At 50.5% G+C, this 23,442-nt stretch overlaps 4 protein-coding genes and 1 non-coding gene across 5 annotated transcripts; 2 read left to right on the forward strand and 3 right to left on the reverse strand.

Annotated features, from left to right (window-relative positions):
* Positions 1-525: 525 nt before the first annotated feature.
* CPSF30 (30-kDa cleavage and polyadenylation specificity factor 30) lies at positions 526-2,535 on the reverse strand (the record flags this gene model as incomplete). The annotated part of the gene is made up of 3 exons (XM_066131546.1): positions 526-1,101; positions 1,171-1,766; positions 1,824-2,535. 3 exons carry the CDS (start codon positions 2,533-2,535, stop codon positions 526-528), a joined length of 1,884 nt encoding a protein of 627 aa, XP_065987586.1.
* A 5,422-nt stretch (positions 2,536-7,957) lies between these two features.
* On the reverse strand, positions 7,958-8,820 carry PRE7 (Proteasome subunit beta type-6; the record flags this gene model as incomplete). Its single annotated transcript, XM_014691007.1, has 2 exons — positions 7,958-8,645; positions 8,717-8,820. 2 exons carry the CDS (start codon positions 8,818-8,820, stop codon positions 7,958-7,960), a joined length of 792 nt encoding a protein of 263 aa, XP_014546493.1.
* A 424-nt stretch (positions 8,821-9,244) lies between these two features.
* Positions 9,245-15,196, forward strand: STT4 (Phosphatidylinositol 4-kinase STT4; the record flags this gene model as incomplete). Its single annotated transcript, XM_014691006.1, has 3 exons — positions 9,245-9,433; positions 9,489-13,637; positions 13,700-15,196. 3 exons carry the CDS (start codon positions 9,245-9,247, stop codon positions 15,194-15,196), a joined length of 5,835 nt encoding a protein of 1,944 aa, XP_014546492.1.
* Positions 15,197-15,467: 271 nt separating this feature from the next.
* On the reverse strand, positions 15,468-17,484 carry MTP7 (Metal tolerance protein 7; the record flags this gene model as incomplete). The annotated part of the gene is made up of 5 exons (XM_014691005.1): positions 15,468-15,871; positions 15,924-15,982; positions 16,034-16,246; positions 16,302-17,030; positions 17,102-17,484. 5 exons carry the CDS (start codon positions 17,482-17,484, stop codon positions 15,468-15,470), a joined length of 1,788 nt encoding a protein of 595 aa, XP_014546491.1.
* A 1,659-nt stretch (positions 17,485-19,143) lies between these two features.
* On the forward strand, positions 19,144-19,259 carry G6M90_rRNA00000016. Its single transcript, XR_010715687.1, has one exon. It is a non-coding gene; the product is annotated as a 5S ribosomal RNA (ribosomal RNA).
* Positions 19,260-23,442: the final 4,183 nt, after the last annotated feature.

Consider the following 23,442-nt stretch of genomic DNA (forward strand, 5'->3'; position numbering starts at 1 on the left):
CACTCACAAGCCACGGTTGTATCCAACTTCATCTGTTGATGCAATTCTCGCGATTCATCAATATTTAACGAGGATACAGGAGTATCTTCTCTTGTACGAGCTTAAAACTCCCGATGATGTGTTATCCTTGAGGCTTGTATGGGATAACATGGCATCGATTCAGTTTTCTTAAGCAGCATTTTTTTGTTGAATTCATAATCGAGGACATGGCCTTTGATCTCCCAAAGACGCTCGACGCGCCTAAATCCTGACCAATCTGCCGGATATACATTCGTTAACCCCCCATCACATGAAATATGAAAGAAATAATCATCATCGTCATTATCCGTATGCAGACCTAATGATTCACCTCTCTGATCTACCCAAACCCGCCCTAGCCCCAGCACCGACTGACGCGCTGGTTCGATTCCATTCCAAGATTCCCTTCCAAAATTCGCCTCACCTCTTGCTTCCAGTGACTGCCCTGACTGCGTAGTAGAGTACACCCGTCCTGGTTGAAAACCCACCCGGATGATTCATTTGCTATTAATATGGTCGCATCATTGGATATCCAGGCGCAAAGTTCATTTGTGCACGTGCAGAAGTTGCAACAATGGTTGGATTCTGTACGCGGTTGAACAGACCAATTAACCTTCGCCCAACAGCCGGCTCTAGCTCGGTGCCGTCTCTAGCGATTTTGACCTCTCGGTTTGAATTCCAAGGGTTCCGCAAACCCCTAGTTCGGAAGAAGGGAAGACGACTGGTGGAGAGCCATTCTAACTTGAATGGCTTTCCCCATGTCTTTGTTTCATCTTCTGTACCATTGGCGTTGTCACTTGTGCTTTCGCTCTCCATATCAGATTCGGTTTCAGAATCGTCTCGTTCCGCCTCCCAGAATATTGTGCCTCGTGCGGAATCATCTATGATTTTGCCCCTGGGGGCATGCTCAGTGGCATCTGTGGGAATCGCTATCGGAAGATCGACATTGGCAGTAGATGCAACTTTTGGTGCGAACTTGATTGCGGCGGCAGGATCTTCGTTGATTTCGGAAATCATACGTGCGTATCCGAAATACTCGCCTGATTTATTAGCTGAAAATATCAAATAAACATTATCCGCGGCCTATACCGAGTCAGTTAGTACATTAACCACACATATATCAAGTCCTAGTTCACTTATCGGCCGACTTGCCTGAAACGCATCATTGAGGTTGTTCTCGTTGTGTGATTGCGTCGCCCAAATACCGGTTTGCACACTTAGATCCAAATCTTCCGTTGTCAAGCTCTTTAAGACGAAGAATTTGTCCTCGTACTGGTGAGATTTACTATCGCGCCTGGCCACTGGTAAAGCGAGTTTGGCAACAAGTTCTGACTCTGTAGGAGGATTCTTTTTCTCCGAGTCATCATTAACACTCTCTATGTCAATGCCTCCCTGTGTTTTTGATGGCGTCGAATTAACAGCAGGACCAGTAGGCACGGTGCTACCTGTGGAACCCTCAACTGCACTTTTTCGTAATCGGCTGACGAGTCGGACAGACTGGAATTTGGAATCGTGTAGATTTTGTTGTGCAGTGGAGCAAGCAGACTCATCTTTAAAATTGGCGAAGGCACAATTGCTCTTGGAAATCAGGAATAAAGATTCCATTCCGGGTGTTACTTGGTACACGTGATGAACCAAGGCCATTAGGTTGGTCTGAGGTGGTAGGTTACCGATCCAAAGAGCGTGGCCGCTCTGTCGCGGTTTTCTTGGAGGGCCCCGGACTGTATTCTGCGTTGCTGAAGGCGCGTCTGTTTTTTGGGTCAGTTCCCGATTGTCTAGTTGCTTTTGATTCACGGTTGGTCTACCTTGGTCGTATGGTCTTCTAGCAGCAACATTTCCATTCGCCTGATGCGGAGGACTGCGAGATTGAGATTTCGAAACACCATCTACAAATACTCCCGATACCATTGTAGGCATTGCTGGTGGATGGCCTGAATACTGGCCATTGTGGGGATAGTAGAAGCTCGTTTGAGCAGGACTCATCAACATCTGGTTGTGATAGTAAACCATATCCTGGCGTCCCTGCACCGGTATTGGGTGTTGGACCTGAGATAGGTGACTGGTTGAATAGTATTGAGGGATCTGCTGTTGTTGGACATAATATGCTTGGTTTGGCATCGGAATGGCTGCACCACCATACTGTGGCATAGGGGTCATTTGATGAGCCATGGGCGGTGATGTGGTTGAGCTAAATGGTTGGCTATGGCCTTGAAGATATTGAGTTGAATACTGTGGTCGGTAATTAATGGCGAGCAACGTGTTATTCATCGGAGCTAGGTCGAAAGCCTCTTGGTGGCCCTGCGGTTGTTGGTATGCCATCGTAGCTTGCGCTGGGGTTTGCTGCAAGGGGCCAGGTTGATAGGGGTATTGGTGTTGGACTTGTTCCACAGCAGCTGGCGGTAATTCACTAGCTTCGTCGGAATTTGAGTTCGGGTTGGCGGACAAAAATGTAGGAGTTTGGCGAGGAGCGTCAAGCTGACCAGCATCCTGTGTCCGGCTCACAGAATCGCTTTGCATTTGATATTCGCTGCGGATATTCAAGTGCCAAAACTGCGATTTTTTTGGCCTCCGGTCTTCTGGCCTTCTGCAAAAGCTGATCGAGGATGTCAACGTAGACAGAGTTTTTATCGATGACTAGGTCATACGAGTACTCGAAGCCGTATCCTAGGTCTATCGGTCTATCGGTTTGAACTGAAGTCGAATATTGCTTAACGTAAAATAAATGCGGATGCTAATTAGTGCTGCAGAACCTCCGCGATTCTTCGTGAAGTGGGCTGAAATAATGACCGCGTTTCCGATGCGGCTAGGCGATTTGTTTCAACAAAAAGAAGCGCAAAATGCTTGTTCCGTACAAGAAGCCGATAAATAGCACACTCGTCAGGCAAGTCCTGCTCTGGTGATGCTTTTGCGATCCTTAACACCAATGGGTAGAGCTGGTATCAAATATCTAATTGCAGATACAATGTGGATTTTCCGGAGGTAATGGTCCGAGGAATGCGAAAGGGTATTGGGCAATGAAGATGTGCATAAGTGCCTTGGCTGTGGACTGTGGATGATCGAATTATCCTCCCTCCTCGAGACGAAAAGAGAAACCAAAGGTCAATTGGTTCACCAGACAATGTAGAATGTAGAAAAGCGCGCAGACTCAATAAAACAAGAGTGTAGCAATGCGTCTAGAGGAACGACTCAGCTGACAGCCAAGCCAAGTAGGATGCTGTTTCAAACGGTGGGAATTTGGGGGGCAGATGACGACTTGAAAGAAGAACCCTGAAAAGCTTCTAGCAAGGTATTCAATCTTCTCCAAGCTTGAACCCCAGGTAGAGTGCCGAGTGGCGAATATCTCTTGAAAAGTAGCTGGACTGGGCCTATTCGGAGCTTTGGGCTGCGAATCAATCAGACTTGCAAGGCAGCACCACTTTCTTGGATCCTGGCTAGAAATTGAGTTGAATGAGCCACCCCTGTGATCAGATACTGACGACAGGGCTGAGTAAACAAGCAGATCCGTTGAATTAACAAGGTGGGATGCGCTAGGGAGGTGTGAGAGGAGTAGTAATGATGCTGGGGCTTGAGACGGATACAGGTATCCGATTGCAATAACCGGACCTGTCAATAGCCCGAAAAAACCCAGGACTTCTCGTTACGACGCCCGAAGCCTTTTGACCCTCACAGCCCCACGGCCGGCGAGACAACGTCAAGGGTGCAGGATAGTCCTGTGTGTGGTATGTAATCCAAGAAAGCCCTTGCAGCTTAGGTATTTCCGACCAAGGCTTCTTCAGGCTATACGACAGAGGATAGTACAAAGAAGAAAAATCAAGCCGTGGAGTGAATTCAACACAATTCAAGGGACCGTTTTTCTTGGTCGGACCGCGATGGTTCCGTCCGGCCTGGATGCCCGCGTTGATTTAGACCTTTTTTCGAGCCTCTAGAGAGTAGGCGCGGCAAGTCTTTCTATCGGTGCCCGGCTTATATCCCTTTGTCGACCCTACGTATATTCCAGCGAAGAAAGATGTATCCATGTATTGTAGGGGTCCTCGAAGCTCAGACTGCGGTGTAGATAATTCCCATTATTTTCACTAGTGAGGGAACCAGGGCAGAGGCTGAGAAGTAGTCGACCTGTGAATCAGCAACATAGAATTTCGTCGGCAGTGAGTGCGACTCAGCAGCTTAGCGGTCCTGTAATGAGTTCAAAAGAAGAGGAGGAATTGGGTTCGAGATATTAGCCACCGAGGGGCTTGTGTATGGGCGTGGTTAGTAGAAGTTGGTCGACGCCAATGACGCTTTGGTTCCGGGTACTGTCTCGGGTCTACTGTAAGCGAGCAAGAGCAGTCAGTCGATGCCTCTTTCCAAACTAGCACCCGCAGCAGTTGCTCAAGTGAGTACAAAGATACCAAGGTGCCTAATGCAGCACTTGACGGCACAAATGAACAATTTCCAAGAGAAGAATGCTACAGAACCCTAGCGAAGACTTGACGAGGCGGACGGCGCACCATATCTGCGATTTCACGCTCCAGCCACAAGTGCATCTTGGCCTGTATTGTCCATGCCCACATCACCTCCCTAGGTGCCTGGGGTATCGAACCTTGACAGAATAACGGCACTGAGCTACCAACAGGGCTGTGGCGCCTGGACACCTCGTTTTGCCAAGCCCAGTTTCCTGCCGAGCAACTACCTAGGTACCTAGGGATTGAGATGACGCCGACGCCAAATATCACAGAGGCGGTTTCGACAAACCCAAACGCCAAATGAGCCCAAATGACTCTGACCCATAATAAGCGGACATGGCTTCACGGAGACCGGATGAGCTGGCAGCCTGTGTGGTCGGAGCAAGGGTGATGCTGGATGGTACTATGCCCTACCGGTCTATCCACCAGAAAGGAGAGACCCAAACGCGACTCGGGATGTGGTAGTACCTGCTCTCGGAGCCAAAAAGAGGCATGCGGCGGCGATCAGGTTACCTGTCTCCACCTCCAGGTCAATTTGACGAGAGGTGACTACGAGCCAAACAGCAAGTCTCGCGTCCACGATGCCAATTTTTGTCGCTGCTACTTTGACTTCCGAGTCGGAGCTAGGCTTCGCTTAGACCGATACCATTGTCTAGCCTCCATCAGAATCCAGGAGTTACGGAGTACATTAATGGATATCGTACGGCCAAACGGAACAGGATTCTGGCGTGCCTGCATCACGAATCCACTGGGCACCGCAGATAATTACGGGGAGACGTGGCGAGGACCCTGAAAATCCTGGCAAGCTATCGCTGACGAGCTACGATGATATATGTACTACTAAGCTAATTAATCCATTAGTTTATTTTCTTTTTGCCCGCCGAATACCCCGACTCTTCAAAGGAAGCTGAATGAAATAAAACGGCATCATGCTTATCTCGTGAGGCCACCTGCGATGAGGCCGGCCTTCTAGTTGCCATTGGGCAAGTGTGGCCAAATTCGGGCAGAATGACTTTGTACCGACCCTAAGCCCCAGAAACCTCCTGCGGACTTCGTTGTGGCACGGTCATCGACCGGGACTTTGATGTGCATGACAAGCTTTCTTTAGCAAAACTCGGTACGAGGCGACTCTACCCGTCAGGTCTTGCTGTGGCCCACAAGCCAGTCAACTATTTGCAGGGTTTCCATCCATCCCGAGAGCCCCTTAAAGATGAAGGCCTCAATTGGACACGGCCGAGACAAAAGATCTGCCGACGTTCTAATTGGGGCACGGCCTCCTTTAGTTTGTGGAGTTGGACTCACCTTGGGGGATGGGATTTCAACTTCACGGTTATGCTCGTGCATCGGAAATACCGCCCGCCATGACGTATGTCTACACACAGGTATCAGAGTAACCCACCAAGGCCATATTCAATACCACCGCCGGAACAAACTTTGGGCTGGACGGGCAGCATATCATCTGAATGCCTTTGACTCTCCTCTCTGCTTGGTTGGTGGCATGCATTTGGACGGCACGGCCTGACCGCGCCCTCCAATGCCAGCCCCGTGGTCCAATGCCAAAATTCATATCGGGCCAATACGGTCGATAGTCCTCGGCAAGTTCTCTAAGGTAGCAGTACGTGCCGCGCCAACCCGCATCGATACCTGTACCTAAATGCAGCTTCGCTTCCAGCACAATGATATGATGTCATTCGCCCATACAACAAGGGTCCATCTCGTCCGAGTGTACGGAGTAATGGGAAAGAATTTCTCTAGTTTTATCTGGGATGTCGTCAGGTGGTTCGTCGATGCTTGCGCGTAAGTGGTTGGGTGCCAAATCGGTAAGTAGCTGGCGTTTTGCCACCACCTTCACTGGCTCATGCTGGGGAGGGCCGTTCAGATGATCTGCCGACTGACGGAATGACGTAGGCACGGCCATCTTCGCGTCGTGGCCTACGACACGCGCGACCCTGTCCCTGATTTCTGTCGTCATCATCCCAGCAAAATAGCGCCTCAAAGCCTCCAGGGGGGTGGGTGTTCGCGCAAAGTCCAACATACATGTACACTAACCATTCAACCACTCACATTGCGGTGGCTCGCGGGAATGAGGAGATGTCTGGCTGCTACTCTTTACCAGGCGTCTCAATTTGGAAAATGTTTGTGTCAATATCTGGCGTGAGCAGTCGGGTCTCATGTCAGCATGTGCAATGCACAGATGATCGGTAATGGGGCACCTTCCCCATTCATCGTCGTTGACAAATGAGAGTCGCCGAGGAATGAGACTTTCTGCGGTTCGGTGTTAACTGTGTGGAATCTGAGAGAAACATTCTTTAGCTCCCACTTGGCTGATAATGACATCAGTTCGGCATTAATGACTTGCTGCTGGCAAGTCAAGAGAGCCTTGGAATACGTCAGGAAAATGGTCAGACAACCATCGAGGTGCGGGGTTACGTCATAGACAGCTGAAGAAGCTGGTCCGCTTCGGTGGAGCAATTTGAGATGGTATTGAATCGCAGAAGCCTACCGGGTAGGTTGAGCAATTGGAAGACTCTAAACAACACGGCCTACCCTATTAATCGAACACGTAGACGGACTCTGAATGGTTCGGCATGGTCTGCTAGACTAGACTCGTGGCAATAATTCAGTATATTGATTTTATGAACCTGTCTATATTACTATATCTGACTCATCTGCGTAGTCTGTTACTTGTTTTATTGGGCATGTGTTACAACCTATAATTCATCCGGATGTACAACAAAGCATGGAGGTTCCTGGCATATGTAATTGCCCACCAAGGCGTATACACTTACAGACTGCAGGTTATTATCGTTTAGACCGAGTCAACCAGGTACGTATCTGGCTAAATACTCGTTGCTTTACACCATCATCATACGCTGCCAAATCGGAGCATTCAACAAGTTGAATACACGTATGTAAATAAATAGCTTTACACACTTAATGGCAAACTCGACGCCTTGGAACCCGGACTGGCTGTTCATACTGGCCGTTAAGATATGTAAAATCTCCGTTTAAGAATCTTTGTTAATCAGACAAGAATTTTTAAAATAATCTGGGGTGAGTTACACAATTGCCAGGGGTGCTTGATATGACCTTGCTCACGCAGGCCTCCCCAAGAACGATTCCACCGAGGAACTCGTAAAAATGTGGTAAATCAATCCAGTGATTCGGGCTGTCGTATAGCTGTGTGGCATTCGCGTTCAAGTTCGACGCGTGTCATGCACCTCACCATCTGAACTCCTTTATTCCATGCTCAACTTATCGCTGGGCCTGAACAAACGAGCTGATTGTCAGTACATGCGGCCGCAGAAACCTCGAAAAGAATGTATTTCGATGTTGATGATTCATTTGAGGCCAGCCGTAACAATGGGTAGGGCATAGAGATGTGATCTTCACACAAGCACAAATAGAGCGTATTCGCCTGCCAATATTGATAATCTCAGTTCCATTCTAACCTGTTGAAAGTAAGGCTATTGTACAAAGAGCACCCTTCATCACGCTTAATCTTTCTTCATCGGAAGTATGGTCTCCTCAATACCATCCTTGGTGATGATGAGCATCTGAAGGGCATCGCCAACCTCAATATGACGCTCCACCGCGCCATCAAAGGCATCCTTGATAATGGTCTCGACTTGAGCTCTAGACAGGGGATGGCGCTCTCTCTCTTGCAGATTGTGGCCTTCACCACTTCCGGGGACATACTGATTCTTGAAGTTGACCTGGTTATCAAGGAAAGGCATAATCAAGCTTCCCGCAGCACCACCGGCTCGGCACTGCTCTCGTTCGTAGCTACCGACAGGATCGTACGAATACACAGCACCCTTTCCCTCTTCATCCAGGCCGCCTAACATGGCTGTCACATAGTATGGGAAGAACCGCTTCTGGTATAGAATTGTGGACAACCGCTTGGCGCAGGCATTCAGCGTCATAGGCTTGCCGTGCCGGTAGCGATAGATCTTGCAGATGGTGTCGAGCTGGTCTCTCAAGGCGGTGCCATCGGCAGCGAATCCACAAACAGAGAGTACAATGGTTGCATCATCCTGCGATGAGGTTGAACCACCAATCTTGAAAACTTTGGGCGCCATTCGGGAGTTGATGCTATAGCCGCTGGTGTGTCTGGTATCTCCGGCCATGATGGTGAAGTCGGCACCAGCGATACCTAGCGTGGAACCGCCATTGTCGGTGTAACTGCATTTGTGTTAGATGATATCGAGCTCGACGAACGTATAATGAAAAAAATCCTATTGCGAGATACTGACGGATTGAAGCGATGCTCGCGAGGCTCTCCATTCGTCCTGGGAGCATCCGAAAAGGAGTAGTTGGGGCCATTCATGACCGGGTTTTGGCTAAACATGGCGGCCATATTGGCGATCGGTGGGAGTCGCAACAATGCAAACGGCGGTATGCGGTTTGATGTGAGGACGGCTTGCGACGGGCAGACGGCGGTTGTGTCGAGGATGATGCTTTCGAGTTGTTTGAAGATGGAGTTTGAGATGGCCTGTAATGTATGCGCGCGTCGTCAGGCCAGCTGCAGCCTTGCCAGCTGCGTAGTGGTCGGTGCTTCACGTTGGGGAAGCTTGGATGACTAAGCGAACTCAGAACGGGCAGCCACGTTCCCCCGACCAGGAAGCCACCGCCATTTGCAGGGGTGAGAGATCCCTGGATCGACTTTCACATCTGCTGCCGAGGCAAACTATCATACGTGTCTGCTCTCTTTGGAAGCTTCCTTTCCTTGACATTGCATCACCTTTGATTCTTCCCTCATGCAATAGCGCTTTTCAATCAACATGACGCGAGATATTCGCGCCAAAGCACTTGAGCGCATAGCAGCACTCTCGGCGGCGAGCTCCACCACGTCCTTCGACAAGTCCGATCTCGACAAGCTATGCCGTGCCTGTCACTCAGCACGAGGCCGAGAATATAACCATGGGGGATACAGCACTAAGCAAGCTGGCTCCTTGGGTCGTATTCCAATGGTCTGGAGATATTGTGCATTGTAAAATTTGAAACCTTGGGCTAACATAAGCCTAGTCAATTCGCGAATTCGAGGTTCTCCTGGCTTTATGCAAAACTGCACCCAGCATTCAATCTGGCCAGAGCGCTCAAAAACTTTCGTACCGATTGATCCCCTATATTCTCGAAGCGCATACGCAAGTCTTTGCGTCGTCGCCTTTTTTCCGCAAAGTCGAGCCGTCACCGACCGAGTCCCTGGCCTTTCATCTTACTGCGGCGCTTCTTTCTCTGGGCACCAATTATATCGACCTAAAGGAGACCGTTGCCGATGGAATATGGGCGTTTACCAATGCTTGTGGAAGAGCGACTGAAAGTGTACTCTCACCACAATCTGGAGACCCAGGAAGCCTTCCTGTCGACGATGCAATTCGTACCGTAACCATTGCCCTGGCCCTCCTAGGTTTCCTGGACGCCGCTTGCGCCCAGGCTGACTTTTGGAAATCCGGGGGCAGGCTGGGACTCATCCAAAAGATCAACCAGCTCTTGTCAGAACCATTTCTAGTTGCAGTGGAGACATCTTTATCGACCATTCGAAACTCTCATAGTCAGACCCACGAGGTTCGAGAATGGAAACGATTGCTTCGCCATTATGCATCCCAGGGACGGCCGCTTGGTGCCTTGATCATCCAACGTAGCTTTATGTGGCTTGTACTCTCCAGCACATCGTTAATGGTTGCAGATGGACCCGCCCTTCGCAGGCAGCACGTTCTTGATCTGCTTATGTCTGAAGATAGATCTGCCTTGAATGAACAACGAGGGCTCCTAGACGGAGATTTGAGATCGATCGAGGTGTATGCTGGAATTGCTACCGAACAAATGGATTACCTTGATGCTGGTGCTGATTTTGTTCTCCTGGGCTCACCGGATCAACAGAAATTGGCATATGATGTCAAGGCTGCTGCCATGATTGCCCACTTGAACTGCTCAATCCTCAATGAAGATGCTGCCGATTCCGATGTACTCATGGGTTGGCTGCAAGAGACGCTGGAAGATACCTTGCAAATGTCTGACCCTGGCCTCGCTGCCGTTGTTCTGCGATGCATGGCCCTCATTTGCCGAATTTCACCATCGTATTCGTCATCTGTCAGCCGTGCCCTTCCTCGCTTCTTGGTCCAGACGACACCACATAGCGACTCTATCAAAGTTGCCTCCGAGAGTTTGGCCTTTGTCCTAAAGTTGCTATCAAAGGACGCCATCATCAGTACTCTTTACACCCTCGGAAATGTCTTGAGCCCGGATGCTGAAGCAGAAATTGTCAACGGTCTCGCTAATGGCATGGCCGGGGCCGATGAAGGCTCAGCTCCCGGAGGCTATAGCCGCCGTCATTCCACTGGTAGTTCAATATCACTTCTAATGAATGGCGAGCAAGAGACTGCTATTGTCTATGGCAATGTGGTGAAAGCCATTTGCACCATTGCCACCGAGTCTGGCGACGAGAAGATCATTGCCTTGGCACAGTCAATGCTCCTTCAAAAGCTTGACAAGGTCAGCGCCAGTGTTGATACCAAGGTGATCTCTGGCGCAGCCAAGCTCTCTCTCCAAGGTGGACAGCTAGAGTTTCGCTCATTGCTCAAAACGTATAGCAGAATTTGTCACATTGGCGTTGTGGACCACAAAGACTTTCTCTTGACCGCTGTCATGAAGGCTCGTACATACATTTCCGCCAATTTGCGTCGTGACTCTTCCCTTTTCAACATTTACTGGGAACATCTGCTTGACGCCATCATCTCACTGGGTGATGCTGAATCTCCACACCACACAAAGGAGTCAGACGTGCAGCTGGCTGCACAAGAGATTGCCGAGCTTTTGCATCCCTTGGCAGTGTTCATGTCTAGCAATGATGTTGCATCGAACCCCGTTGATGACGATGAGACGTATCTGCTACTCAAGGATGCGTGGTTCAACATTGTTGTTCACGGCTTCACCACAACCACAGATCGTGGCAGGAAGTACATTAATGAGCTTCGTACCATTGCTGTTCATTCGCCCCCCTTGGTAGCTGGGGAACGAATGGAAGTCGTTGAGAGTGACATCGAACTCAACACGGTGCTCAGACGTGCAAACAGTGGGGAGCGAGAAGCCGCACAAAAGAAATTCCTGATTGAGTTGATTCCATCCAAGGTATCCGACATCAAGAGCCTCAGCTATCGCAAAGTAATATTCCTACAGGCCGCCTACCTTGTCGAGAGTCTACGAGCAGATACGGGTGACTGCACAAAGGTCTTGTCTTACTTTTTAGAACCCAGCATGCGCAAGGGCGAAGTAAGCAGCACAATGGAAGGCATCGCTGCTGCAGTTGTCGAAAAGTATCTCAAGAAGACGCTGGCTGGTTCGGAGCCCACGTTTTCAGCACAGTATGCAGCAACACAGCTGGCAAATATTTTCTGCATTTGTTGTCATCGCATTGAGCGTGTACAGCAAGCTGCATTTACATGTGCAGACCGCATCATTCGGGATGTTCCATCTGCTCTGTGCCAGAGAAAGTCACTCTTTGCTCTTCTTGAATTGCTGTCGCTCATGTGGTCGAGTTGCCTCGAGGCCGAAACTGATCTTTACGCACCCGAATCCACCTTCAAGTCGGACATCGGGAAAGTGACTGTGGAATTGTCCGACGACTATGATTTCCGCCGTTGGACCCTCGATCATCTACACCGTAAAGCCAAAGTCTGGGTTACCGCGGCTATTAACCTCGCCCCCATGGATGTCAAGGGCTTATTACAGACGTACCTTTCTGAATTTGATAACGAGGGTGCCTATGGCAACATTTCTCTGGGCAGGTCGTTTGCACTAGAGCTGGGCGCCATCATCCCATTGTCTGACAACCGGCTTCAGTCTCTGGAAAAAGTTGGTACTTGTGAGATCAACACGGGTTCGGATCTCATTGCTCAGTATACGACGAGACAAGAGTATCGATATGGCGAGACGTTACCAGATCATGGAAATGAGCTGATTAGCTTCATGAGTGTCAATCGACGATTGTCCTTTTCTCAGTCACATGTGACCGAGAGCGCCAACGCCGCAACTGCCCTGGCTCATGTTGAGGCCCGCATTTTGAGCAAAAAGGCAACGCCTTTGAACGAAGTCCGCGACATCTTGAGACGAGCTGCGGCCTTGCTCTGTCGAAGCTACCGGGATGAGTCGGCAGTTACGAGATATCTCGTTAGTATACCCTTCGCATTGTTTACCAAGCAGTCTATCAAGGTTGGTGTTTCACTGTGGCTCGGTGTAATGAATGAGAATCCGCGACTGGAGCCAAAACTTTTGAACTGCATTGCCCAGCAGTGGGAGTTTACTATTTCTCAAAAAGTTGGACTTTTTAGCTCGGCATTGGCACATCCCGATCCGTTTTTCCTGAAGGAAGAGTTTGCTCCGAGCGACCTTGAGCTCATGGCCAAGAAGCGACAGGCAGTCCATGACCTGCTGTCGCCGCACACTCGGCTTGTGCAATTCTTCACCAGTCACTTCAACGCTACTCTCCTGGGGAGCTGTGACATACAAAAAGTGTTCTTGCGCATGCTAGACCTCACGTTGACTGCTCTGAAAGAAGCTCCTTCGCACCCCATGGCTCGAGAACTGCGGTTTCAGCTAGTATTACTTGGCCTCAAGGTCCTTCGCTCCTCCAGCACGTCAATTGGGGAAATGGCACAGTTCAGGTTCAGGAATAAGATTTTGTCCGCAGGTCTTGGTTGGTTCAGAAACGCCCCCAAGTGGTCTTTTGGCAGTAACCTGCTTCAGTTGAAGACTGAAGTTCGATTGATTGCTGATGTCTTGGCGGCCATGAAGGCGATTTCTGTTACTGGAGCCTCTGCCGTTGGCAATGCCAAGTCTCTGCACGCCAAGGAACAGCTGCTTCAATTGCTGCTGGAAAATGAGCAGTCAAGGCTTGCGGTCTGGATCAACCCTCTCAGCCAACAAGGACTGCAATTGTCCGCAAACAATACGTCAAAGTCGTCCATTGAGAATGCACTGATTCCTCTGGTTAAAACAGCCTGGCAGCAGGACCCCTCCATTGCTATTGAGCTTGCCACGAGGTTCAACTTTCCTCGCCTTCACAGGGATGTTAGACATTTGCTCTTGTCCGCGCCCGAGAAGGCAATCTCTGACCCAGAAGCTTTACCGTTGATATTTGGAGGACATTTACCTGATGATGTAAATTCACAGCTCAAAGTAAGTTGACCGCATACTTCTGCCGCTGCGTGCGCTGTATGCAGCATTCTAACGTATTTCAGTACCTCCTCGTTTGGGAGCCTGTCAACCCCCTGACAGCCGTCACCATGTTCTTGCCAGCCTACAAGAACCATCCGTTCATTATCCAGTATGCCATGCGGGCGCTAGAGAGTCATTCTGTAGACATCACCTTCTTCTACGTTCCCCAAATTGTGCAGACGCTCAGGTATGATGCTTTGGGCTACGTCGAGCGTTACATCTTGGAAACTGCACAGTTCTCTCAGTTGTTTGCACATCAAATTATTTGGAATATGAAGGCAAACTCGTATAAGGATGATGACGCTCAGGTACCGGATGAGATCAAGCCCGCTCTTGATGGCGTCAGGAGTAAGATGGTAGAAAGTTTTGCTCCCCTGGACAGAGACTTTTACGAACGAGAATTTGCCTTTTTTGACGAAGTTACTGGCATTTCTGGCAAGCTTAAACCCCTCATTAAGAGACCCAAGCCCGAGAAGAAACAAAAAATTGAGGAGGAACTCCGCAAGATCAAGGTCGAGGTCGGCGTCTATCTGCCCAGCAACCCCGATGGTGTTGTTATTGGCATCGACCGCAAGTCTGGCAAACCCCTTCAGAGTCACGCGAAAGCGCCTTACATGGCCACATTCCGTATTCGCAAGAACAAGAGTGGCGGAGATGAGGTCAACGGTGCGGACCTTGAACAAACACAGGAGGACAAGGGGCAAGAGCAACATCAATTCCAGGACCGCACTATTGAGGTGTGGCAGTCGGCTATTTTCAAGGTTGGTGACGACTGCAGGCAGGACGTTTTAGCTCTGCAGATGATTTCCGCTTTCCGTGGCATCTTCCACAGCGTGGGCCTGGATGTCTACGTCTTCCCATACCGCGTCACTGCCACGGCTCCTGGATGCGGTGTCATTGACGTGCTACCCAACTCCATCTCCCGTGATATGCTTGGCCGAGAAGCCGTCAACGGTCTCTACGACTACTTCATCTCCAAGTACGGCAACGAAGACTCCCTCCGCTTCCAACGGGCCCGCAGCAACTTTGTCAAATCCATGGCTGCCTATTCTGTCATTTCGTTCCTGCTCCAATTCAAGGACCGCCACAACGGAAACATTATGATTGACGATGCCGGCCACATCCTGCATATTGATTTTGGCTTCTGCTTCGATATCGCGCCTGGAGGGATCAAGTTCGAGCGCGCACCGTTCAAGTTGACCAGCGAAATGGTGGCTGTCATGGGCGGGTCAACCGACCACCAAAGCTTCAAGTGGTTCGAGGAGCTGTGCGTCAAGTCCTTCCTCGCTAGCAGACAGTATTGCGAGAAACTTAGCCAGATCGTGCTGCTCATGATGGACAGCGGCCTGCCATGTTTCAAGCCGGAGAGTGTCAAGCACTTCAAGGAACGATTTGTGCTGGAGAAGTCGGAGAGGGAGGCGGCCAATTTCATGAAGGGCTTGATCAAGACGAGTTATTCCAGTTATAGTACTGGCGTCTATGACCAGTTCCAGTTGCTTACGAACGGTATCCCTTACTAACGGTGCTGTTTTGATCCAACTGGGTTTTCTGTTCTGTTTTTCAAGTCAAAGTTTTGTCTAGTGCTTTGTATTTTCCCATGTTATCCAAGTAATAATAACATACAATCGCATAAAATACAAGCTTGTATGGTTCGCTGTGTAACTTGCATAGTACACCGCTCCCGCCAGGATTGATGCCCTGCCTCTCCAAGAATATCCGTCTACCCGAGTTCCCGTAACTTTTCATCTTGCGTCACTCACCCCGTAGCCTCGAATCCTCAGACTTACGGGGTCATGCAGAACTTTGCTTCTGCATGTGCGTCGGAGCATTATAACTCGTGTAATCTACATGCACAAATGCCCTATCCACAATGGGCACCGACTCCAAAAAATACGTCAGCACTTCACTCAGGTCGTGGCTATCCTTGAGCGGCGTAACAGCCGATAAGACAATGTCCACTTCTACAAACAATTTGTCGCCAGCATGGTATGCGCGCAGGTTCTGAATCTGTCGGATGGCGGTTGCAAAGCGCATGGTGAGATAGAGGAGGAGGTTACGCTCGTCGGGCTGGGCCGATAAACCAGTGAGGTTACGGACGTGATGAGCGGACGTTTGACTCCATGTGAGGATGACGACAAGAGAGAGAAGGAGACCGCCAGCAGCGTCGAGCCACCATATTCGGCCGTAGAAGCCGACTATAAAAAGTCAGAAATGGATTTGTAGAGCAGAGGGGCCTATTATCCGTACCAATGGGGAAGAAGATTGAGCCAACGTTGAAAATGACGTCGGTTTTGGCGTCGTCGGCTCTATAAATGCGTTAGTGGATGCTATGCTTGAGGAAGAGTTCGGGAACGTACAAGGCTCGAACGCTAGAGTTTTTGACTAGTCTGCACCAAACCCAGCATCCGCCCTTGATGACAATGGTGCTGAACATAATGATGATGGCGGGGAGACCGAGTTGGAGAATCTCATGTTCGGGTTTTGCAAGACGTTGGATACATTCTAGGCCAACTTGGACAAATGATGTGACCATAATGACAGAGAAGACTAAAACTCCTACAGGTTCCAATCTATGAATGGGTGAGCTGCAGTTCCATTGCTAGAGGGTGGCTGGGAAATACACACCGACGACGTCCAACGGGATAGTGATGCTGATCCTGTTGACCAGCCGAGATCAACCGCGTGGTAGTCCACACAATGGCGGTACTAAGAAAATCGAGAACTGCGTCAACCAAACTAGCTAGAACGGACATAGAAGGCACAGATATGATTACGGCGACTTTTCCGACGAGTAGAATAATGTTGGCGATCATGTTCACCCAGATGGCAAGAGTGACAATTGGATCATCGCTGTCGATTTCGGCATCTTCAAGCCAGGGAAGATTTGGCCGCGGGCCAGAGTCGCTTGAGCTGGATGGAAGGGCGGGTTGTGCCGTGTGATCCTCCTCCTCACTATCGTCATGGGAGTGTTTTAGTAGAGGCAAGTTTTCCGAGGAACGGAAGATGTCCTTTGGCGTCCGCTTTTGTGGCAACGCAACCTGCTTGGAGAATTCATCGACGGGGGAGCTGTTGGCGTTGGCGTTGGCGTTACCGTTGACTGTACCATACGAGCCAGTGGTTTGCGCAAGCTGCTCCATTTCAGCGGCAAGAGATGCTGATAGAGACGCGGAGAGAGATTGAGATGTGCCGGGTTCCTCGGTAATGGTGGCGGGGACATCAATGGGCTTGAAAGCAGAGGCTTCAAGTTCGGCATTGTACTCATTGAGCAAATCGTGAGGAATTGAAGAGTCCAGTAGACAGTCAATGTACATGTATTGTTCAATGAGCTCGTTTGTCCGCTCATAATATTCTCGTCTTACACAACAGTCAGTATATAGTCAACCCGAGTTCAGAGATGGGTTCGTGTGCGCATGTGTCTCACTCACATGGGTTTCTTCATGGTCTGCAACTCGTCGTCATGTTTCCAATAGCGCTCCCATCGATATCGAGGGTTGCTTTTACCAATCAGGTTCATACTTCGAGCCAATGGACCCTTCAGAATCTGACTCAAGCGATTCTCATCCTTGAGGAGGCGCTCGATAGCATCGTCTTCGTCGTGACGCATCCACAGGCCAGCTTCCTCGTCGTCAGTGCCATGGCGATGGAGTGGAGGAGGCCAAGAGCCGGCCAAGCTTTGTTGAGAGCGGCTGCGGATGAGTGAGGCGAGAGTACCGGTTCGAGTGGCCAGTGGATAGTGGTGATGGTTGTCGTCGAGAGACAGCAGTGAGGGCCGGCGAACCGGGCTGGAGCGGTGATTTGGTGAACTCATTGCAGCGGCAGTTTGGCAAGGCTCTTGAACACTTTCATCAGCCTCGCCTTTGCGAGCGAGGCTTGAGTCGACGAGAGGCGAGATTTGACGTGGGCTATGGTGACGTGATACTCTCGAGGGGATTGGGGCTCGAGATCAGAAGATGGAGGGCGCCCGTACGAGGAAACAAAGCCAATGGCCAGAGCGTTAACGAGCCCAAGCAAAGCAGAGACTGGGCATAGCTGTTAAAGAATGCACAATGCCGATTCAAGGCCCTCTCCCCAAGTAGGTAGGTAGTATTAGATAGTTATATGGTTTTTTTTTAAGATAGAAGAGTGAAGCACCCCAGCTGCATTTTTGAGCGACCCTGAAAATGATTGGTCGCGCTAGCCTCACAGGGATACTGCAGCTCTTTCCTGCAGACATTTCCGCACCAGCAACAGTGCGGGCTAAGTGATTGAATCGTTCAATGTTGGTGCACCGGACATCTGGAGGGGTCAAAGCTACTCCGTACAGCACATGGACCCCACCGTAGCGAGCCGGGCTTCACTACAACTTGCTCACTGGCATATTGATCTTACTTAGACCTTGCACTGCACTTGGCGCTGCAGACTTGGGTGTTCCGCCCTCCAAGTGCTAGCACTTCTAGAGCCCTGACCGCAACCCGCCTGGACCCTCGCCAAGTCGCTCCTTCCCCTGGTTGGCTGGTGCCGCCGCAGGAGCCTCAACAGGGTAGCATTGAATCATTTTAGGTCTGGTCTGGTCTAAACGCCAGACCAGAAGTGCGGCAACCACGGCGTCTCGAGCTTGTGGCGGCACCAAGGACCTTCATCAATCTTGACTGACTGACTCCAGAGTGCCGTCATCCTGGAGACTATGCCCTGTTCTTCAAACTCACATCTTCATGGCGCGATACGCGATGCACCCACCATGCGGTGCCGAGTTGACGTAGCCAAGCTTGTCCGACGCTACAGAAACGATATGCATGGACTCTTCGCCTCGCCATTATCATCATCAATCTGGTGCGGAGTATCCCCAGTACTCGCTGGTCTCTACATGGAAACAGGCTCGATAGGTCACACAAAACAGCGCCAAGTATGATGTGTCGTGCATACACCCTCAGTCGACTGGCAACCGCACCTCCACGCTACATGAGCTGAACTCTCAAAGTCGGCCATTTGCATCAAATTTACTTTGATTTCTGCGCTATGCAGTGGTCCACTGCTTCAACCACTACCCCAACCCTGTGACAAACCATTATAGATTCGTGGCCGCTGTCCTTGAATGCTCCGCGTGCTCTCGGCATGTGATGTGGATTCAATCTCCGTTCGGATGCCGAGTCTCGACCTCTGCATGGAGGGAGCGTGTTCGGTGCCTCGGACGCCAGTTATCTTGCAGTCCAACGGTGAGCTGACCATCTATCCATGGCATTGGACCATTCGTTACACTACAGAATGAAGAAATCCCCAGCGGGTGTAATGCGGAGGCGGAGTTGTGTTCGGCGTCAACTCCAATCTGTCCACCCCCCCGGGAGGCCAAAAGAAAGCCTTTGACTAGACCAGGTAGCTGACTATCACCATTAATACCATGTTGTACTACGGTGTTTTTTACTGTATACTTTTTCATAAATATGCCATATTCCTGGGTAGTTGGAATGTTGGGCAAAAAATACAAAAAGATTACATACAACACTGGGTATTCGCTGGTCGTCACCGACCCAACTACTAATCCAGCGCTCGCTAGGTTATCGTACGAGATCGGACGGGATCGTGAGTGCTGCTAGCGGCTATGGTCGTATGTGCTAGATTCGTTGTTTGTCCTACCTATAAATTGTTAGCTTGGTGGATTAGGGTAACTGAAGCCAATGTAAATTTCTCTAGCCCATACATAGCACGCCGTAATTGATGATGTGTCGCCGAACCCCCATCACTATGAACTGACTCGTGCCTTGGGGAGTTGCCAAGAGTCGTATTTCAACTTTGTTGTCCGCCATCTATCTCTCTCGACCAAGTCATCATGCCAATCAGTTGACGTGCCAAAATCCGAACAACCCAAATCTACAAATGGGCTACTCTTGACGAAAAGTGTGCCTGCCATAAAATACCGAGACACAAAATCACGGGGTCCTCAATTGAACTCGTCATTGGCACCGAGCTTTCTCATTGGAAACCCTGCGACGAACATCCATGTCGTTCGGCGGCATGGGTTCGCACAAGCAGGGAAGCAGGGGTATGCCCTGTTCCGAACCACGGCTACCATTATCAAGTCGATCGTGTGCTTCACTAGTAGTATTGTATTAATCCTCCGTCATAACCAGACTCTTGTTTCTTGCGCGTCTGTTCGACGACAGGCCTGATATAAAGTAGTGCATAAATGAGCCGAGTTCAAATGCTCCATATCACCAAATCACCTCCGCATTTGCTTGGCTCATGTCATATCGCCCTCAACGGCGAAGGCACCGTATCGCATTGTATTGCACGGCATGGGAATAATGCACCGCTCAGTCAATTGGATGGACCTCGACGGAGGCAGCCAAGGCGTCAGTTGAACAAGCTGCTGTTTTATCAGACCGTGTCCGGCTCTGGAAACAACCGTTGACTGTTTGGAGTACTCCGTAGTCCGCACTGAACACATAGAAAATAGCATTTCCTGACAAGAGAAGACGCAATGACAAAGAATGGTGGATCGACGCTTGGCCAAATGTGTGAAGGGTCAAGTGGCAGATTTGCTCGGTTGCGCCTTCCAGTCTTTGCGAAACCTTGGCAACCAGCTTTGCCTGGCACGAACCCCAAGACATGGCATGCCTCTCTCTCTTCTCACGATGGCTTCTTTGTGCCTCATGTCGGTGCCCGTAACTTGGCAACGGCTGCGATGGCATGGCCGAGGGGTGGCCAGCGGCAACTGTTCCAGATCATGTTGACACAAGCCCCCGCTTATGTTTATCTCCGACCGGGCAAGATTGGAAACCTTTGTTGAGCCATTCCAAGTCGATTGTGGCAGGCGGAATTCCCAAGCGGCACCAACCTAGCGACATGCCAGTAAGCCGGCAAGTCCATGGTTGGATGATGGGCTCTTTTGCTGAAGGCGATATAGCTCTACGGATCCGAGCATAGCAGCACTCCGAACCGAACCACCACACCGATAGAGTACATATGTGCATACACACATACCTACATACGGGGGACGAAGCGCAGCAGAAAAATTTCTTTCATCCACAGCTAGTATTAAGGTCGGCTCAAGTGGGACACTGAACCATTGGGGCGGAGACTCCCCAGAATGATCCCATTGCTTAGAGGGAGCCAAGACGCACTCGGCGGCTCCAGGCATATTCTCTCGGTCCCTAATCATCAGACCTCTTTACTAGAACGGCCGCCAGCGATCGCAGTACAAACCCGGCCTTGTGGATCGTAGACTGTGGGGGGGGGTGGGCAACTCATGTTGGGTTCCAGTTGGTGTCGCTGATGAAAGCTTGTTGTTGCCGATCCCATTGCCTAAATGCACGCAGCACACTAAAAACCGAAAACATGAGTCTGCGGGAATCACGTTCAAAAAAGGATAGACATGTCTCGCCCCTGGCCGTGACCTTTCATTGTGGCCACGACAACCCGTCAAACATTTCCGTCGTACGAAGCACGCCAGAGTGCTGCCAGAGTCAATGTTCGGGACAGTTGACGGTCTTAGGGTACCCCCTTGCCCCCAAACATGAATGCCGCAGTCAAAGTCAGGCAAAGTGCTAGTATTGCATTGGCAGAAGGGGCAGTTCAGACTACGCACTCCGCCTTAGTGACGGAAATAGCAGCAATCATCCATACATACAAACGGATCGAGTAATGCAGAGCTACGACGGAGTACTGGGAGTGGCTTTCCCTGCACAATACACTCCCCATAATACATTTCTGGAGTCAGCGACGAGGCACCGCCACCCGTCATCGTATTGGGCGGGTGGCCACAAGCTTTACGACGACCACGGTGCTATTAACAGGCACCGGCTAGGGTGCGCATGAACGTCGAATACACCAGATGTTGCCAGCTGCGTTCAGAGATCGGCACTGGTAGCTACGGCGTAGGGTACGCACAGGATGGACCTTGCCTATAGCTTCACCAGACTGTGGACGCTATGTAGCAACTTGCTGTTCTTCGCTTCGCCTTATCATTGATTTTGCCGGTGTCTACGGAGTACTTGGTACACCAGATCAAAACCAGGAGCCTCGGGTTGTCAGTTAGAGCGCTATGGACCAGGAGGGACTTACGCCTTGCATATTTTATTATGGGCACTGTGGACGCAGCAACAGAGCAAAAGCAGGCATGCAAGCAATCACTCACAGAATACGGGACAGCCGCCTCCACGTTTCCCCCCTCGTAGGTTGCGTACATGGCGCGACGGATGAAGACGGGGATGGCGAATGTTGTGCCCACAATTTCTCAGCTCAGCGTCGTGAGCAGCAGATTGTAGACACACGGGTCTCGGCAGCTCTACAAGACGCCTCCTCCCTAGCTCAAGAGTACGGAGAGTACCAGCACCACCATCAAAATGTATTCGGCCCAAGACGAGGCGGAGGCGCCGTGGCTCGGCCGTGTTGAAAGCAACGCGCGTTGGCGGGAATAATACATATATGTACGTTGAACTTTTTGCACAGGGGCCACCAGCGAGGCAGCAAAAGGATTGTAGAATACATGCTCCTTACAATGTGCGTCTGAATGGAACCTATCCACCGGGTGCCTGGCTTGTATGCAGGCTGCTTGTTGTTTCGACGGCTACGCATGAATTATAATAAAAATTTGTGTCTGCGTCCCAAAGCAGATATGGTCTCGGCCCCAGGATGGACGACGCCTTAATGGACGCCTTAGTAGAAGGGGATTGATGGTGACCGCTTTGGCCTGTTTGACGAGTTTCTTTCTTCCTCCCCCGAGCCTTTTCTTCCCTTTTCCTTTTTGACCTAGCAGTATTCCATGCTTGAGTACATTGGAGGGCCACATGTAGTACATATGTACACAGTACTACATACATACAGGAACAGGGGGAGGTAGAGCGTAATCCCGGCAAGGGTGTGGATGATGCGTGGTTCCCATCTTTCCATCCAGATCGGCCCAGCAAAGAAGCAAAGAAAAAAAGGCATCCAGGGTGCCACCCACCCAAACTGCCAGGGACCAGAAAGAGTGTGCGCGCGCCTGTGGCTACATGTAGGCTAGCTTGGACGTGTAGTGCTACTACTAATATAAATATACATGTACATAATAACAGTCTGGTCAATGAAAGGGGCCGGAGCAGCCGGGGCCGGTGCCTTGATGGCCGATACATACGTGCCTCAGTACTTACTTAAGTAGGTAAGTACATAATTAGATGCGATACACAGACACCGCGCCCGCGTTCAGCCCGTCGGATGGAAAAGGCACGGGTACCTTTTCATTAGGTACGTACCTCAAAGTAAGTAAGTACGGAGTAGGCAGGCAAATACTGGGAGAGGTGTACGGAGTACAGTACGGACAGAGGCACGGAGTGTGTATGTACACATGTACCTACATATTACCATCGACTGCACATGTTGCATGTGTCCAGATGTCGAATGTGGCCACTGGCCCGAACATTGCGCGTCGATTGGTGCTTTCAGAAGTCGCCCATGTTCCCGAGTTCGCAAGATTGGTCCAGGTCCAGGTCGGCCGTGGATCATGGGCCAGGCCTGCAGGCCCGGTTGGTTGCCAGTGGCTGTTCCGTCGCCTGGGAGAAACCTTCCCCTTTCTCGTAAACCTGGCAGCTCTGCCGAATCTTCTTTTCTCTCCAATACCACAAGTCTTGACCCCGTGGCCTGTTGACGCTCAATTCTGTCCAAAACATCCGCCAGCTGCTGCACGGGTTTGGCGTTTGTCTGTCGCGCCCTCGAGTCCTTTTGAGGATTATTGCACGACTGAACCGATTGCGACCAACGACGTGAACGACACCGACAACGGGCAACGGGCATCTCCATTTTTTTGGGCCTTGTA

The sequence above is a fragment of the Metarhizium brunneum genome, chromosome 6, assembly GCF_013426205.1.
Source record: "Metarhizium brunneum chromosome 6, complete sequence".
Classification (NCBI taxonomy): domain Eukaryota; kingdom Fungi; phylum Ascomycota; class Sordariomycetes; order Hypocreales; family Clavicipitaceae; genus Metarhizium; species Metarhizium brunneum.